Source organism: Eriocheir sinensis, chromosome 25 (genome assembly GCF_024679095.1).
Source record: "Eriocheir sinensis breed Jianghai 21 chromosome 25, ASM2467909v1, whole genome shotgun sequence".
Classification (NCBI taxonomy): domain Eukaryota; kingdom Metazoa; phylum Arthropoda; class Malacostraca; order Decapoda; family Varunidae; genus Eriocheir; species Eriocheir sinensis.
This window is the reverse complement of record NC_066533.1, coordinates 10,719,700-10,738,815: the sequence shown is the minus strand read 5'-3', so window position 1 is coordinate 10,738,815 and position 19,116 is coordinate 10,719,700. Positions and strand designations below refer to the sequence as shown.

Sequence of the window (19,116 nt, the reverse complement as noted above, 5' to 3'; positions counted from 1 at the left end):
ACATTAAATAGTCACAGCATCCCATCTTGTTGAACTCCATGCTCTCAAGTAACTTATTTCTATGCATTTCTTGGGATACAAGATACAAATAGAGTTCATAATATATTATTGATCTGATAAACGAGACTCACCAACAGACAAAGCATCTTGAAGGAGACAGGCTTACTGCTACATTTTTCAATTGGATTAACAAGACTTGTTCACCACACATACATCATATAGAGTATCTTGCAGGAGACATGCTTACTTTCAGTACAGCTTCTTATGAGGAAGGAGGAAAGTGGGGGATGAATTCGCTGAGAAGGAGAGCACAGGTACAGGAATGGGAGATGAACTGACAGGAGAGGAAAGGAACATGAAGGATGAACTGGCAGGGAGGAAAGGAAAGTGGAGGATAAACTGGCAGGGGAAGAGCTGCTATGTCAAAAGAGGCTAGAGTCACATGTTAAGAGTAAGGTGGATCAACATGTCCCTAACTGTTGAGTCAACCTGCAGTACGATCATCAGTCAATCAGATGCTTCCAGCGCCTCAGTACTAACACCACCCTCCTATGACTCTCCAAAGGGGTTGAGTGAGCTATCGTAGTCATCCGAGCCAAATGGGTTTTTAGAGTCTGGGCTTGGCGAGTCAGCTGCAAATGGATTCTTGGACTCATCGTAGTCATCAGCAAAAGGGTTTCCTTCCATGTTCTCTGTCTCAAAGTCCCCAAAAGGATTCCCACCTGGGGCTTCAGGTTCGGCTTTGTCCTGGAATGGGTTGTCTGATGGTTTAGTCCTTGGGGATGATGATATCTGTGTGGAGGCGAGTGCGGAGGAGATAGACTCGACTGCTGGATTGACGCTATGTCTGTCCACAGGTCTGGAGATCTGCGGGGAGCGAGTGATATGGTCGTGCAGGTTAGGACTGGACTTTGTCGCTGCCATGCCCGCACCCATCCTTGAGGCCTCGACACCCCTCACACGACCCTCAGAGGATGGTACCATGATGTTGGATGACAGAGAGGACCTGAGCTGGGCCTCTGAGGGACTGACCAGAGTCGGCATGGACTGAGGGTCAGCAGGCCGGGAAGATCCACTGCCAAGGGTAAACTTTGGCTTTCCTGCATGGTCCTCGAGGCGCATACGACCCTCGGGCTCTGGCTCCAGCACCACGAGACCCTTGCCCTCCTTCACCCTCAGCCGACCTTCACTGCTGACACCTGGGGAGGAAAATGGAAAGCTAAGTCTCAGTATCCATTGGTCTGTTTTCATTTCAGTGGCATTGTTTTAAGAGTGGATCAAATATGTTCTTTTTTAAGCTTAACTTGTGGATCCTTTAAGGCAGGGCAAGATTAAAAGGAAGAGAACTGCTACAATCAATGAATGCTTCTGTGTCTTATCGATAAGTTTGATTTTTTTACTTCAACAGATACAGACGTGAATATGATAGATCACAGCCAGATGGATGCCCGGCCTAATCAAACACCTTGGTATGCTTCTGGAGTATTTTATGTATTCATCCAATGTATCATCACTTCTTTGCTGTGGTAGTTCACCTTCAGATGCTCTCAAGGCAAATAACAGTAAAGTTATGGATCTTCTCAATGTCTTTATGTACAGTGAAGAAGTAGTTTAACCCTCTCGCGCACCGTAAGTTTCCAATAAGTTTCTGTTCCACTCACCCTCAGGCCCAACCGGACTTTTTTTGCCGCCGCGATACTCAGCATTCCCGGACGTATTTTACGCTCACAGATATATCATACCCCAATATATTTGGTATCAATGGCTTCATAAAGACTTGTACTAGAACATGCACAAATAAAAATAGAGGAAAATATATATATAAACAATACAAACTTGTTTCAAGTCTCCGTATAGAGTATTGTAGACAATAAATCCTAAGTACCAACTCTTACCCACTCACTAGCTCGAAATTTTGTGGGCCAACTTTTTTAGCCGAATATATGTTTCGAAGCGGAATTTAGTGAGGATTTTCATGGTATCCTCAAAATCATCATAAGCCTATTAGTTCCCAAGTTACACCGAGAAAACTATTTTTTTCCTCTCCCGTCAGAGTAGGCTAACAAAAAAAACTCGCTCAAGGCTCCTCACCTACACTCCTTAGAAAGGTTCCCATATGTTACCTTTATGAAACTTAGTCCAACAAATGACGCTCCCAAATTTGACACATTTTCACCGAAAACTTAATTTTTAATAATTTTTAAAAACTTTTATGACGCATTTCGCGTCATCATGCGCCAGGACCTTTTACCCTTAGATGACGTGAAACGCGCCATTGTGCACGAGAGGGCTAAAGGCACAACAAACAAGAAAAAAATGCCCACAAGAAGAGATTTGGAGTTTCAACAGTGACTTTCTTCAGATAATGATATGAAGCTTTATGTCTGCACAATCCTTCCCTTATAATACTTTCCCCCCTTAGTTTGCTTGGGTCCCCACAACCACTCACTGGCAGGTCCTGGGATGGCCTTCTCCAGCGCACGGAGGCGAGTGTCCACCTCAGGGACTGCAAGAGGAAAATGTGCACGAGTGAGTATTACCATGTAATATATATTGCGTCCTATAATCCATTCTCTTTAGCTGCACCCCTACTGCCTCGCTGGGGAAGTCAGGGCAGTGCTGATTGGCTGTTGGTGAAGTCCCAAATGTACACACCCTGCCCACCAACAGCCAGTCAGCTCCATCCTTACTTACCCAGCTTAGGATCCAACTACTGTTGGGATGGATCCAGCTGAAGTGAATGGACTGTAGTCAATTGTGTACAGTAGGAGCCACAAAAATATCACCCCCCCCTAAATTTGATGTTAACACAAGTATATATTGCAATTTCACAGCAGCATGTTAGTAAGATTAACCCTTAAAGCACGGGCTTGTTTTGCCATACATGTCCTTCCACGCGGGCATATTCCGGCAAAAAATACTTCACTTCAACCTTTTATATCTTCACTTCTACTTACTTCATGTGACTGAATGAAGTATCATTGTAAAGTAAATACCCTTAACTATCCTTTGACATTAATTTGAAAACTCTATAACCATTGTTAGAGCGAGTACGGAATATTGAATTAGGATCGCTGAAAATACATTATCATACAGTTTTCCACCCCTAGTGAACTTCCCTTCTATGACATAGTAATAAAAAGCATAACTTTTATACAGTTTATGTGAAACACCCCAAAAAACTTAACTTCCGGGCCTTCTTGATGCCCTTGATGGGTGTTGAGGTCAAAGGGCCCCCATCTTGTGGATGAAATTCACTGGAAGGTGAGAAGAGGTGGGATGTCTAGCGGACATCTTCTCAAAGCTAACACAAGGCACACACTGACCAATAAATAGTCAAGGGAGTGTGGTTGGGTATTTTTTTTAAAGAAAACGACATGCTTACCCTGCTTCAGCGCTTTAAGGGTTAGGACTGGGATTAAGGCTGTCATTTATCACCCCCCTTTCCCTGCATACTTGACCTTACTTTCATTTAGGACTGATCAAGGTGTAACAGAAGTAAAGGTTACTAATATAATATAGATCAGGGTTCTTCCAAGTACAAGGTGATGATGGCTGGCTTTTTCTTCACACATAGATTACAGAGTACCAGGTGACAAGCCCCACAGCTGTCAATGCCAACAAAAGGCTGGGAAATGGATCTTGAAGGTAATGCATAAAGTACAAACTGGTTACAGTAAAAAAAAAAATAATAAAAAAAAAAATACAGATCACAGATAAAGAACCAGGAGGATAATGTTGAACTGTAATATTTGCTTTAGATATGCTTCGTATATTTATATCCCTGTGAGTCATGAGAGATGTTGTAGGTTTCATTAGCTAATGTCTGAACTCTGACTGTACACCTGTCCCCTTGTATTTGCGGATTCACACATTCATGGCGCCATTCTAAACATTCGCAGTTCACCCACGAACAATGTGGCTGTTCCTAAGAAAGGACGATGTATACATGCAGCAACATAAAATATATATTTCATCATTCATTAGCCATACATTCTATACTGTACTGTAATTTTTGTAAAGTACTTACAAAGACATAGTCATTAATGTCTCACTTTACTCTTGGCTACTCGCCATGAAATCTCTGCCATTCTTTACCAATGAATGCTTCTTTCTATGAATATCAGGTAATAAAGATATGAAACAAGTAATAAAAATTGGATCATAAATACTAGCAGCTGTTCAGCTAGTAACTGCAAACAAACAGGCTATTTGGGCGCTAGGACTGGGCAGCTACCTGTACTGGTACTAACAGTACCAGCTATATGGCATGGTATCAGTACAGGTGGATACTGCCAGTGTAGTGTTTATATTCTTGATACCGATTGTCAGTATCAAGAATATTGCAATACTGCATTTACCTTTACCAGTACTGTGTCATGCAGCTGGTTCTGTTAGTTGCAGTACCTGCCCAGCCCTATCGCTGTGCCAACACGTTTGTTTACGTCATCAGCTCAACAGTTGTTTGTAGTTATCATTTTATTATCCAGTTCATATTTTTATTATCTGATTTTTATAAAAAGAATCATTGTTTAGTAAATAGTTTGCATGGTATGATATGGTTAAGCACCAGAAGTTGAAAAAGAAAATGGCAGACTCTTCATGGTGAGCACACACAGAGATTTTAATGGCTACATATGTCACAAGAGTATATAAAATACAGTACAGGTTATAGTACATATATTGGATGAATGATGCTACATATGATATTTTATGACACTTTCAGGTAACAAAAATGCTTTATTAGGTCCGGTTTGTGTAAAATTGCTCTGTTGTTGTTTTTTTACCGGTCTATAGACTTTTTTCAGGGGCAAGCAGGGGTCCATGGCCGGCATCCAAGAAGCTTAACAATGCGAAAGCAACCAGATAGCAACCGCCTGGCCAGAATTTGGTATCCAAAGCCACAGAGGAGGGCGTTAGCGGGTTGCTAGCGCAGCGCTAAGTGCATTAGCAACTGCCACCATCCAGTCCCTGCCATTCTCTTTGGATCGCGCCGAGCGGAGGTTATTAGTTGGTTGCCTTGAAAGTGGGTTCGGACATTGCTAAATAGCAACGGAAAAGCAACCTGCTTCTTGGATGCCGGCCCATGTCTCCTAAGCCATGTGAATATATGGGGACAGGTGTATAAAACAGCTGCTGTATACTTAAAGAGTCTTTATTAAACTCTTCTCACTGCAGTCCTACCTGTTTAATATTGAGCATCAGCCTAATAAATGACCTATATGCAAGCCTCTCCAGCACAGTAGCAAGAGCTACTTGCTGTTTGGTGTCTCGTTGTTTATTTGTGAAGTGATCAAAAGAACCTGACTCTTATGGTTACGTCCATCCCCTTAACATCTATAACACAACAACACACCAGTCTGTGCCACTCACTCCACCCACCCAAGGTTGTGCCACTCAGCTGTGTCTGGGAAGGCTGTCTGGAGTGTCTGCCTCCCTCTTGACTAGAATCAGGAACTTCACCACCTCTTACTCCTCGACCAGCAGTAGCAACCATTCCAAGCTCTTCTAACATGTAGAAGGGACACAAGCAAGCAATATATAGTAATCCATACAGCCAAAAAATGCCTCATACCATAGTGCAAACAACAGAAAATGACTCAATCAAATAAAGTTCTAGGCAGATCACTCATGCAACTGTGCCCCTTTTCAGCACGTCTGTCAATTAGAATGTGTCACCCTATTACAACAGGGCTGAGAAACTGTAATAATGGTCAAAAATATGCACTCTAATACCTACACTATCATCAATGATTGATTAATTGATCAATAATTACTGGAAAATCAGTGAAACAGCTGCCCACTTCATGCTGTCACAGTAAATATGCCAGATACAAAGGAATAATGTAGTTCACAAACGACAAACATTGCCTTTGGTGGACACTGAAATGGGACACTTCCATATCAAGGGACTTTGCTGCCAGGAACTGCAAAGGCCACATGATGCAGGCCCTCAGGCAAAGGCTAACACAAAGTTTTGAGGGATAATGAGAAGTAATATGAAGCAAATACATTGATATACGATGAATTAAATACTGTTGCACTAATGCAAAGCTAACTCACTATCATGCATTGCAAAAATAATACTAAGCAGATATAGTTCTTCCAATACTTAATAACACCTTTTTAAAAATCATTCCCAAGGAATGTAAAACATTATTGAAACTACATTTAATTATCCATCCATATATTAATTATCGAGTGATTGATTGATTTCCATAAAAATGGGTGAATTTCAAAGCTGCTGCTTGAGAGGAGCAATGTTATCTTTAATCAGGGTTGGAAAAAATCATGATTTGGAAAAAAAAAATATTTGATTTTAATCTTTTTAAATAAATTGATTTTTTTTATTTAAATGATTTTTTTAATTAATACTTGTTTGTTTCCACTAATTATTTGATTCAGTCTTCTGCGGCCATTTTCTTGTATTAAACTTGGCCAATGTTAAATGAAACCATAGTTTAATATACATTATCCAAGATGAGTTTTTCACATAAAAATCATAAGTAGCCATAAGAATCACAAGTTGCCAATTTGTTTATTTTTATGTCAAATTTGGATCATATTAATAAGAAATTAGCCTTAATCATGTTACTTTGCATTAAAAAAAAAAAAAAAAAAAAAAAAAAAATTAACTTCATAACCCTGTCTTTAATATTATCATAAAGGATCATGAATGGATTATATGATGAATCCTTGTGGTACACTGACTCACACCTTATCACAGCAGCAAAGGACAAGTTATTGCTGCCCAAAACAAGCAACTTTGAAGTCACAAAAAATCTTTGTCTGTTTCAGGGCCTGAGCAGCACAGGTAAGTAACAACCAACCACCAACTGGACCCAACCACTTAAGGCAAGCCAGGAAGGGGCAAGATGCATATCCAGCTGATCAGTCTTAAAAAGGGAGACTTTGGCCATGGGCTCCCCAGATGCCATCATGCCACTCAGCTTCACTGCCTCCGATCTACCCAGCCCCTCTGTCTCAACACAAGCAATAGATAAGATTGGTAGTATTGAAATTCCTGCAGCTTGTGTTTAGGCAGAAGCGCTGGGTAGAAGGTAGTGAGAATACGCGGCATAGATGCAAGATGGCGAGTGGCCTAACTCTCCCTATCTACGGCTCTGCAGCTGAGAACATAGATTTACGTGAGGGTATATTTAATATACTAGTGTAAAAGCTTATTAAACAAAAACGTAAGGAGTCTGCAAGAGACTGGTTGGCCTATACAAGGCAGCTCTGAAGTCAAACCCCACCTTACCTCAAACCTGTTTAAGTTTAGGGACGAGCCACTATTTTTCTAGGGGATTAAATTTACTCCTCAATCAAACCTCGGCATTGTTGGGAAGTCAACTTTTACACCGTTGTGTACAATGATCCATTCCAAACAAAAATTTCAGAAGGCTGTGCCCACACTGTTTTTATCAATCTTGACTGGCCACCACTTCACCAGTCAAGAGAGAAAAACAGCATGGGTGTGGCACTCTGTGATCCTTCTTTGGAATGGCCTGAGGTGGTTGTTGGGCAAGATTGTATCCTGTAACTGGTGACACTCCAGCCTCTGTTCATAAACTTGCAGGCACATGTTGTGCCCCCAAGTGAGTGCCTACACAATGCTTCCCAAGAACAACCCACACCAAGACTATGCCATAAAAGAGTGAATAACATGCAGGAAACAAAACCTGGTAAGTGGACATCTTACTCCTGGTGGTGTTGAGTGGTGGGTAGAGTGCCGAAAGGGACTGCAGCTGAGTGAACACCCCGCGGCCCAAGTAGTCTGCCACCACTGTGAAGGAGTCAGCCGCCGAGCGCTCCAGCTGCTCGTGGAAGTGATCATGCTGGCTGCGGTGCGTCTCCTGCCGAGGAAATGTTGAAGTGAACAAGGAGAAAGGAGGAGAGAACCATTCATGTAAAAATGAAGTGACCAGAGAAAAATAAAAAGAGAAAACACAGGTAGAATCAGAAGCAGCACACATATAACGAATGAGAGACAGACAGACCTAAATCACAGACAAATGGTGCCTGGCTTGTATACATGTTACCACAGTACCTGAGCCTTGATTATCTCCATCATCTTCTTGTTCTCCGGCAGACATACAGGACAGTCGGCCTCACTCTCGCTGTAACTCTCGAAGCAGCTGCAGGATAAACAGACACCATCACTCACTGGTTGTTGTGCCCATAACTCCTGACATATAGTAAGCTCCCAGGTCTTGAATAATGCAAGATCAAGTAGTACAATAATATTCAACAACAAGTATCTGGCACCATTACTACTGTCAAATTACTGGGACCACTGTTGCATATACATTAACCCAGCCTTCAACCCCCACAGCAACACACACATTTGTACTCACTGCTGGTGGAAGGAATGTTTGCAGAGGAAGTGTACAGAGGGCAATTCCAGCTCATTGTTGCAAATATTACACTTGGTGCTGGTGAACTGGGTGGCACTATGGGCAGAGAAAAAGTTTAGTCATGTTATTTCTGTGGCTACACAATACAGAGGTTTAGAAAAGTTATGTTAAAACACACTAAGAGGTGTTTTAGCACTAATAAGCCATGATCTTGCCATCATCCTCCCTACTTCCCTTCCCCTAGAGTAAACTACCTATCTATCTATAGCCCTGACTCCTATTCCTTTGTAAGGGTAGCTATGGCAGAAGTGTCTTCAGTTCTCCCTCTTCCTACATGCCCTTTTTACAACATTCTACCCACCCCTCTCCATGTATTTTTTTTTTTTATGGTTGCCATCTTCCTTGGCTCATAAACTTCACAAAAAACACAATTTTGTATTTTTCCAATATATCCAAATCATCTCTATGAAATACAACTGCAAAACATCAAAGGGAGTCCCCAAGCAGAATGACCCCCCTGATGAGACCAGGTTGTCCCCTCCACCTGCTTCACCTAGTCCGCAGTTCCCTGATGGTGTCGCGCATCTTGGCCGTCTCCTGAGAGTACTGTTGGCTGCGGGTGGTCTCGGAGGCCAGCATGGTGGAGTGGGAGGCCACCACCCCCAGGAGGTAGTCCCGCACCTGGCCCAGAGTGATGTGTGGGGACGAAGAGAGGACTTCCATCACCTCCAGGGCCGGCATGAGGCCCTTCTCCTCTGTTGTGAGCAAAGTAGGTTAAGGGATGAGGTAAAGGTGTGTTCTATAGTCGGTTCACCCGAGTCTGAATTGTGCATTATTGCGCAACAGCAACCTGCAGCCACACAGTGTGTTCGATTTTGTGGACACTGTATGCTAGCCCACACCTAGTAAACAGTTGTCAGTGACAATAATATGCAGGCAGCAATAACAAATACCGTCAATTATAGTCGATTATGAGTCAAAAAAATATTAGTAATGTCACAAATAGCTGTTTCGTTAATTTACAAGATTGCTGATTATGATTATTAATCAGCCTTGAAGCTGTTCACCACCAAGAAAATTAGCAGGCTTTATATTTATAAAACAGCTGTTTGCAACATTACTAATATTTTTTTAACTCAAAATCGACTAAAATTGCAGCCTGCAAATTATTGACGCTGACGACTATTTACTATGCATGGGCTAGCATACAGTATCCAGGAAATCAGACACACCGTGTGGCTGCAGGTTGCCGTTATGCGATAATGCTCACTTCTGACTCAGGTGAACCGACTATAGTGATGATGCTGGAATCCAGACCCAGACCAAGACCCCGGCACAGAGGAACATTTATGTACATTGGACAAATAAATAAATGGGGAATATAAAACAAGTGAACAACAGCAGTCTCATAAAAGTTGATTTCATAAAACTGACATTAGAGAAATTGTGAAATAAATTTAAAGTGGACACCAATATGTATGGCACTTATCTATCTATTTATCTATTCATTTTTTTACCTGCTATCCATCTCAATATCTATTTTTCTTCCTCTACCCAAAAGTGTGCTGAGTGAGTGATGGGTTTCCTTACCAATGTTGTTGAGGCAGGTTGAGAGGTGGTGTGGGTTGGGAGGGTTGGGGCTGGAGGGGCTGGCCAGCAGACGCAGCATCGAGCACCACAGGCTGGGCTGCTGCTGGGCCTTGCGGGAGCACACCCCAAGCGCTGCCTCCACCTCCCCGCGTTCCCCATGCCAGGCCAACATCTCCTCAAACCTGGGGCGACACCATTAGCAAGTCAGCCAGTTGTTGGATTTGTGCAAAAGAAATTAGTTACTGGAGAACATGTGATTTAACAAGATGAGATGGCATGAGTCATAAAGAGATGCTCAGGAGATGTGGAAGGGATGAGAGAGAGTGAGAAGTGTAGAGTGTGGAAGGGTGGAATAGATTAAACAAGATTTGACAAAATGGTTTGGATGTTACAAGAATGAAGAATAGTGGTGATTTTGTAAAGAGTTTATGAAAGTCTAATAGGAAGAAAGGCCATGGTAGGGAGATCACTAGTGAGGTGGATCAATAGAATGAATAAATATGTGCTGGAGAGAGGTGGGAGGGAGTGGGAGAGTTTTGCAAATAGGTTGTGTAGAAACAGGCAGAACTGAAGACTTTTTCCATAGCCCCCTTGTGAATAAAGCTCCTGGATGAAAGAGCATCAGAGCCACATATGAATGGAATAGGTGGGCAGATAGAACACTGAAAAGCACAAGAAAAAGTGAGTTTCTTGACAATAAATCCACAGCCATTACAACAACAGAAGAGCTTTGCCCCTCAGCCTGCTCAACACTCACATGCCAGCCTGTTCCCACAGTAGCAGTTTCCCATCTTGAAACTTGTGTTTGTCGCAGAGCAGCAGTGCCTGGTCCCTACACACCTTGGTGTCAGAGTTACGCAGTAGTGCCAACACTTTCTCCCCGAGTGCCACTTGGTCCTGGCCTGGGAAAGGAAAACTTGTGATTATGTTTGGCCCGTTTCATGGCGCATCAGTTCATACACAGAGCTCCAAAGTCCACACCATGCCTCACTTCTGTATTCTGCCTTGGACTTAAGTGCTTCTCTACTTGTTCAGAAAGGCTCCCTACATGCTGCTTCTTATAATGAAGGAGACCGTCAAAAGGTTATAACACAAAATGCACGCAAAGATGCTACTCCTACAAAGGTGAAAGAAGAAGCCCACAACAGACTAAAACTTTACTTTGAGAGGTGTCCTGTCTTGTCCCACCCCTCTTGTATTTAAACCATAGAAGGAAGTGCAGTTAAGGAAGGAAGGAAGTCTGTTCCAGAGTTTACCAGTGAAGCGGATGAAGAGATGAAGGCACTGGTCAACTGGGTAAGCTAAATCATGAAAAAGTCATCACACTACTCAGGCTTTTTACCTACAACCAAGGAAAGACTATGAACAGTACAGCTTAGAGAGGCTGTGTCAGCCCCACACACACCCTCAGGAGCAAGGCTGTACTGGTGGAGGTACTCTGCCAGCAAGGTGGTGTAGAGGCGCGGGGACAGGGGCTGCCGGTTGGGGGTGTGGGGGTCTGCCAGGCGCTCCAGGAAGGTGATGGCCTGCTCGCTGTGGCCCACCAGGAGGTACTCAAACTCCTCCGGGTCGGCCCGCACTGGATCTTCAGGGGTGGGATAACTGTCGAGGGAGCCCTGCGTGGGTGTGAAATCAGGAAACACCACAAAATTTAGTCAAGAGTTTGTGAGGTAAAAGAATGTAAAGTATAAAGGATGTAAAGAGACTTCAAATAATCCACAAGTAGAAGTTCAATATGTATTATTTTTCCAGTAGTCAGCTAAGTTAGCAAAAAAGGAAGAATCATGTACCAGCCCTTCCCAATGTCCATTATCAGCCCTTCTCCAAAACTTTACATAACACTAAACACATCAACATTAAAGAAACTGACTAATCACTGACTAGGCCAACAAACAGAGCTGCTTATGCTGAAACTTTACCCACATTTTATCACGATTATTTAACTTGAGAGCACAGATAAATTATGTTGAAATTGAAATCAACATATGGGGCTCTAGACAGCTCTCAGTTGTCACAAGTAAAACATCCACATCACTTAATGAGCAATCAAAAACCAGCAAATCTTGAAGACAGCCTTGCCCTTGTGACATTTTAACTTTTCAGTCAGCTAGGCATATGTGAATCTCTACCACTGGCATCTATTAGTGGGGTTGTGAGCACCACGCCCCCTCACCAGAACTCAAGAGGCCCTGCACAAACCTCCTTCACAATGGGTGAGTTGGATGGCTTGTAGTCGGTGCAGAGGGAGATGAGCAGCTCAGTGGTCTGGTCAGGGTGGTGGCCGAGCAACACGGAGCCATAGCGCAGCACATTGGCCTTGGCTTCCTCCAGCTCCAGGGTGGCCATGTACCTGGACCAGGGAGAGAAAAACTTGAATATGGGCCAGTAAATTGAAGGGAAGATTGGAGACTTTTCTGGTGTGGCCACCCACTGGGAAGTTCTCATGTAGAGATATATATGTCAGAGATATAGGATGGGCAGGAGATTTTATGATTTTTGTGGAAGTTTTGTTACATGTCATTCCATAAAAAAAAAAATAGATGGAAATAAATAAAGAGAACTGAAGCCTCAACATAAGTAGCAAAGTGAGCCATGGCTCATATCGCTGCCCACCTGAGAGCGGCCGAGTAGTCCTTCTTGTCGTCGATGAGGATCGCCAGGTGGTGGTGGTGCAGACCGTGCCGTGCCGCCAGGGCCAGGGCATGGTCGTAGTAGCCAGCGCTGCGACACACACGCACGCCGAGCTCCACATCACACTCCACGGCGCCCTCCTTGCTCTTGGGGGATGAACAAGGACACACAGGGAGGTAAGGATACTACAAGAGGCTGGACAGTCAGCATGCACAGGACTGGGTGAGCATCAATAAAATTTCAATGAATGGTATTTACTATGTTCTGTGGGGAGGTCCCTTTTGTGTGGAATTCCATGACTACAGCCCCAGCAGCTCAAACTTCAATCTGGCCATGGAAACATCATTCAGAAATGCATCTTACCATAATAAACTCATTGAGCTGCTGCGTGTCTCTGAGCCGTGTGTAGCAGTTGAGCAGCAGGCTGGTGTGGTCTGCTGTGGCCGAGCCTGTACGGTGAAGGGCCTGGAGGTACGTCGTCAGGTTGTGGATGTGTTGTGTGTCCAGGTACTGCAAAAAGAAAGACAAGTTCCCTGATACTGTCATGCCTTCACAACTTCGTCTGCATTTCCAATTGTGATTCTAGTAAATTGATGTACCACTGAGTGTATTTATCCACCCAAGCTATTATGAGTGTACTGGACAGGACAAAGATTACTTACATACCTTCCTGATGACATAGATAGGCTCAGAGCACTAATTAGTGTAATTGACAAGAGAGACTGGCTTGCCTTTCCAATGACATAGGAAGGCTCAAGGCTCTTATAAACATACTCAACAGGAACGAGATTGCCTTACATACCTTCCTGATGATGTAGGGAGGCTCAAGGTTCTAATGAGTGTAAGTGAGGAAGAAAGGTTGACTTGCGTACCTTTCTGATGACGTAGGAAGGCTCGAGGTGTGGCACAGTCTTGAGGTACTGCTCCATGGCCGCCGCGTGGTTGCCTTTGCTGTAGAGCCAGTCACCATACTGCTTCAGGATCTCCGCCACCTCCTCCTGGTCACAGCATTGCGTCTTGGCCAAGCTGTAGGCAGGGGGATAGATTGTTAGGACTGGGATACTAAGACCAAACACACTAACCCTAATCCCTCAAGACTTTAGGATCTGTCAGAAACTTTACACCTCACTTAATATCTAAAAACTAAGTTAAGAAGTACACAAAGAAGAATGGAGAAGAAAATGCTGGGCATCACATGGAGTAGTTTTCTCTCTCTTCCCTTTGTAAACTTTCTCTAGGTCATGGCTGTGAAACATTGAACAGTTGCATGGAGTAGTTTTCTCTCTCTTCCCTTTGTAAACTTTCTCTAGGTCATGGCTGTGAAACATTGAACAGTTGCATGTCTCTCTGTCTCCCTCATTCTTTACCCTAATATATTAACGGCTTCTTCTCAAGTTCAAAAACATACCTGATGGCGATGTCAAACTGATTTTTCTTAAACAGCAGCTGAAACTTGCTGTGGAGGTCCTTCTCCGACATGTGGATGAGTGAGGGCTCTGACGTAACCAGGTAGAGGCCCCCCCACTCCCCCACCACCCCGGCCAGGCCTCGCACTCTGGTACTCAGCGCCACCAGCTTGTTGGTGAGGTCGTAAATCGTAATGCTGCGCTCGGAGCTACGGTACAGAGGGAGAAAACCACACAGAGTTGGTTAATATGGGTGGAGGTAAGGTCCAAAAAAGGTCAAGAATCTGCTAAGTACACAATCCCTTAACATCAGATTTTACACTATTCAGCACATGTACACTAAGGACTGCACAGTTTGGTCCTTGCTTGTGTAACTGCTTATCCTCAATTTTTTTTCCCTTTAGTCAGCTGTTTCAACTCTTTGGACCTTGCTCACCAACCTACTGGATCCTTTTTGGGTGAATATTTTGCTGGTTGTTACATGCTTGAAGATACCCTTGACCTCACTGAATTATACTCTAAACAGTAGGTAGTCGTATATGTGTTCTCAGTGAAATGATGTGGGACAACTTGAGCATAAACAAAAAGTTGGTAAGGCAGTGTAACAAGTTACCTGGTGGCTGGCATCCCTTTGTCAGCGGCCGCCACAATCAGGTAACCTCTGAACCAGACCACCAGAGCCTTCTCCCCTTCAAACACGTAGCAGGAGCCTCGACTGTCTGTAGTGTAGCTATACAGAGCCTGCAAGAGGGACAATCATTAATTCGTTTTCATAGTTACTCACCCAACATTGGTTACCTAGGCCCATCAATTTGTAGCTAGGTGTGGGAGCCACTACACCAGAGCAATCCACAGGGAAAACTGAATATGGAGTATGGTGGTTGTTTCACTTTTTCATTGTCTGTATCTCTCCAAATTATGGTTAGCCAGGTACCAAATAAGGTTTGGTGGACCTGGGGCCCACCAATAGGCTTGAAAAAATACTAGGATATGAATGGAATCAAACCCAGATCACCAGTCTCTTGGGCATTTGTAGTATCAACTGAGCTACCAAGACCCATTAACATATCATGTGTGGCAAGGAGAAGGATCAGGTAAGAGTGGTAAGTGAACACACTGGAATGGGATCACAATGTCAGGTCATACTTACATCAGATCGGGCCACCAAAAAGTGATGTTCATGTCTGCCGTCTGCCAGGGTGGAACAGCCTGGCTCACAGCCTTGTGTGTCCAGCTCAACCTATAGAGGAGAGGAAAGTGTAGTGTAAGGCGTACAGGGGACGTGGGGGTCTTATGAGCATCAAGGCATGGAAGTATTGTGCCAGAGCAGGTGGTTTGAACCCCAGTGCCACTGCATGACTTCAAGAAGGGCAACCTCTCTAAAACCATGAGCCACAACCCCAAACAACAACCTTATAAAAACGTAGTTAAAGGCTGTCAGGATGAAGAAGGAAAAGGTGCAATGTTCAAAAAATAAAATGTACGGAGTCTCAATTCCCCACAGCATCCTCAGAACTAGACATAAAATATCACACTTCCCTTGACTTGTGCTGATTTCAGTACCCCATCCTGCTCTATTTCATCTCTCCCTGGTTCTCTGTCTGCCCTAACTTAGACAATATCTGGGTTGGCACTCAGTTACTTGGAGTGTGCCGTCCTTACAGTTGTCTCCTTGTCCCGCACGGTGAGGTTGATGCAGTAGGTGTGCGTGTGGGTGGTGGCAAACAGGTGCGTGGAGCGCGTGGTGTGCCGCAGGTGGAGGGATGTGAGGCCACTGGACACCGTGAGCAGCACCTTCTGCTTGCTGCCTCTCTCTCGACTCACCTCACCTGAGCGCCAACACAAAACACATCAAGTTCAAGCTATGAAAAAGTGTCCACAGACCAGGGTATAGAACTATGGGAAAATAGTGAATACCTAAAACAAGTCACTGAAAATATGAAAATAAAAAAATGTGCTTATAATGTATTAAAAAAAAATTATATTGCGTATATCTAATCTGCTGCCTTTACTATATTACAGACAAACCTTTTTCCCCCTAATGGTCCATGAATCAGTATATAAGCATCATATTTTTATTACTATGTTTATTTTTTACTTTAAAGGCTGTGTCCTACCTCTGTACAGTATAATGGAGCCATCCGAGCAGCCCACAGCCATAAGTGACAAATTGGGGTGGACAGCCAGTGCTGTGACGCGCGGCACCTGGCTCCGCCCAGACCCATGCTTAGAGGCCTGGGACTGCCGCTGGGAGCCTTGGGCAGGGCGAGGGTCAGGGGCAAGGGACCTCAGGCAGAGAGGCCGCCCTCTTGAATCTAATTTATCTGGTGACCAAACCTTCACTTCAGACAGTCCTCCTCCACTGCTGTCCTGCTGACACAGGGATATAAAAACATGACATCAACACAGTAACTACTGAGAACCAGTTACTCACCACCTGTCTTGCCCATCCATCAATACACACAGATATGAACAATAGTAGGAAGCCAGTCAGTTAGCCTTGAACAAAGCTGCAACAGGATGCCAAGAGGGACGGACACATGACTTACAGCAATGGTGATGACTATATTGGTGTGGTCAAAGGCCGTGATGCAGCGAACTGGCTCACTGTGGGCTTCAAAGGATGTTATTTTGAGCTGCCGATTTAGTCCATGGACACACCCGGCTGAGTCACCAATGTAGACATGGCCGCGCCCTCCAGCCGTACATGTGACCTCAGCACCCTGCAACACAAGGGGGTTAGCTCACAACATATGGTACAAGCTCATGTACCTACCTGAGTCTGGTGTTGTTCGGGCCTACAGTAGCTATATCAAGATTTTTAAATACAAAAAACAAAAATCGAGAAGAAACTATAAGAAATATCTATGAGTACTCACTCAAAATTCATCAAGTTTCAAGAAAAGCTTGTGATCAAGTATGGCCAGAAAACCCTCTGCTGCCCTTACCTTCAGTGCCTCAGCCAGTCGGCCGCTGTCAACATTTGCCGTCACATCAAAAAAGTTGAATTTCCTCCACTGAAAGATAAAAGAATAAAGATAAGCATAGTAAAACTTTTCAGGGATAATTATTTTGAATCATTTTCACACAAACCAAACTCAACATACACATTTTGTCCTCTGTGGTATAAAGCATCCTTTAATATTAAAGACATTATTTTTTTCTGGTAAGTTTTGATGCTTTTAAAATTAATATGTTAATGATTTATCTTGCAAATCACTTGTTTTTCCCCCTTCCCCCTTGCATAAAAAATAGTGCAAATCAAGTGCAAACAAATCAAAACTCACCAGAAATAAAAGATTTGCCATCACAACACACAGAAATGAGGAAAAACAATCACTTGAGCCCCCACAAGACAATGAGGAAGGCAAACTCTGCTGCCGTTAGAGCCGAGCCGCTGCCTTGACCGCTGACTGCATTACTGACTACAATGGTACAGCGTGAAGCACATCACAAATAACTAAACTTTAAGAATCAAATGAAACCTAACATTACCTCCTAATGGGGAAGCTTCATCCCTCCCTTACTACTATGAGGCAGGTAAAGATTGTCTGGCTTGAGGGTCCAATATATGGAAAAAGGGTAAAATTCTATAAGTACCTATGCTGTGACTTGACCACCAGTGAAAACAACCAGCGCCACGGTGCAGTGTATCCCACTTTTAGCATACTGGTAAACTAATGAATCTAACCACACCTAACCTGACCTGACCTAAATCTAACCTAACCACACCTGCCCTGTGGTCTAACCTAACCACACCCCTCGATACACCCACACAGACCCTATTTTAAGAAATTACTCTCTCAAAAACGAATAATTTGGGACAGAAAACAATATGCCAGTGTGATGTATGTGCACAAAACACCTCATATAGTACAGAGGTGCCCCACAATGAGATGGGTGTAATTCTGTAGTAATACCAAAATCACCAGCCAGCACTGTCTCTTTGGCTTTTAGTAACTCTATGATCAAGCAGTTTTAGGACTAATGTACAACGCCATGACCACTGCTTCTTCCTCTTAGTTATATCCATTAAATAAAGCAATAATCTTAGTGGTGAGCATAACACGCGCGGGGCAGGACAAGACAAGCCACTGCACACGCCACGAGGCTCAGCACTCAGCACATGACGACTGCACAGCAACACAAACACACACCCACGAGGATAATGAAGAGAACGCCTCAAAAAAGGTCAAAACAGCAAGTCAACACACCTGTAGGAGGGCGGCCATGATGCGGTCAGCTGGGCGACACCACCACCACCTCCTCCTTCCTCCTCTTCTTCTTCTTCTACGGACTTGTGGCGCTTTGTATCACTTCTTAGGTCTTTACATGTCTATCTGGTTCCTTTTGTATCCTTCTAATAATTCTTTTCTCCCCGTTTCCGGCGTTCTGTCAAGAGTGTTTTCCTTAGGTCAGCTGGGCCGGGCGACACCACCACCACCACCTCCTTCTTCCTCCTCCTCTTCTTCTTTTTCCTCTGTTGTCTCTGGCGCTTTATAACTCTTCTAAGGTCTTTACATGTCGATCTGGTGTCTTTTCTATCCTTCTAATAATTCTTCTCTCTTCGTGTCCGGTGTTCCGTGTAGTGTTTTCCTCGGGTCAGCTGAGCGCCGCCGCCACCACCGCCTTCTTCCTCCTCCTCTTCTTCTTTTTCCTCTGTTGTCTCTGGCGCTTTATAACTCTTCTAAGGTCTTTACATGTCGATCTGGTGTCTTTTCTATCCTTCTAATAATTCTTCTCTCTTGGTGTCCGGTGTTCCGTGTAGTGTTTTCCTCGGGTCAGCTGAGCGCCGCCACCACCACCGCCTCGGCCACGCCCCCTTCACACTGCTGCCCGCCTCTTTAACACTCCATTAGTATAGTTATTATCAGGGTTTCTGGTTATTATATATACTATTTACTTTACTTACTTATTCATGCATCTGTTTGTCGTTAAATTACTTTACTCCATTTCCTAATACCTATACTCTATCAACTTTTTTTTGCAGTCTAGATACAGAGATAAAACTGGGCCGTGAAGTCTTTTTTCATGGATGTGGCTTATATTTATGAATAAATGGGTAGTATTTTAAAACATTTCGTCGCCCAAGTACAAATATTTGACAAGGCTTTCATAGAAGTTTAGGTTAC

General features: G+C 43.7%; 1 protein-coding gene across 5 annotated transcripts; it reads right to left on the bottom strand.

Moving 5' to 3' along the window:
- Window positions 1–89: 89 nt before the first annotated feature.
- LOC127003345 (vacuolar protein sorting-associated protein 11 homolog) lies at window positions 90–18,679 on the bottom strand. Of its 5 annotated transcripts, none has more exons than XR_007757046.1 (23): window positions 18,199–18,679; window positions 16,933–17,001; window positions 16,534–16,707; window positions 16,102–16,354; window positions 15,647–15,813; window positions 15,135–15,224; window positions 14,598–14,725; window positions 13,987–14,193; window positions 13,451–13,604; window positions 12,942–13,088; window positions 12,561–12,724; window positions 12,147–12,297; window positions 11,353–11,563; window positions 10,705–10,849; window positions 9,948–10,129; window positions 8,911–9,112; window positions 8,358–8,453; window positions 8,051–8,138; window positions 7,703–7,856; window positions 5,374–5,508; window positions 3,190–3,257; window positions 2,450–2,508; window positions 1,121–1,199 (listed from the first exon to the last, which is right to left on the bottom strand). XR_007757046.1 is itself a non-coding variant. In XM_050869867.1 (22 exons), exons 1-22 carry the CDS (start codon window positions 18,214–18,216, stop codon window positions 550–552), a joined length of 3,642 nt encoding a protein of 1,213 aa, XP_050725824.1. In that variant the 5' UTR covers window positions 18,217–18,679; the 3' UTR covers window positions 90–549. The 5 variants fall into 5 exon arrangements, 3 of the variants coding, with proteins under 3 accessions (XP_050725824.1, XP_050725825.1, XP_050725826.1); XR_007757047.1 differs by having other exon boundaries at window positions 5,383–5,508; XM_050869867.1 differs by lacking the exon at window positions 3,190–3,257 and having other exon boundaries at window positions 90–1,199; window positions 2,450–2,506.
- Window positions 18,680–19,116: the final 437 nt, after the last annotated feature.

Excerpts from the sequence above, each read along its gene's own strand:
- LOC127003345 (XM_050869867.1), bottom strand. Across the intron at positions 15,225-15,646 it reads TGCGGGACAAGGAGACAACT|GTTGAGCTGGACACACAAGG; the intron begins GTAAGGACGGCA and ends TCTCCTCTATAG. Across the intron at positions 10,850-11,352 it reads GTACAGCCTTGCTCCTGAGG|GCCAGGACCAAGTGGCACTC; the intron begins GTGTGTGTGGGG and ends TTCCTTTCCCAG.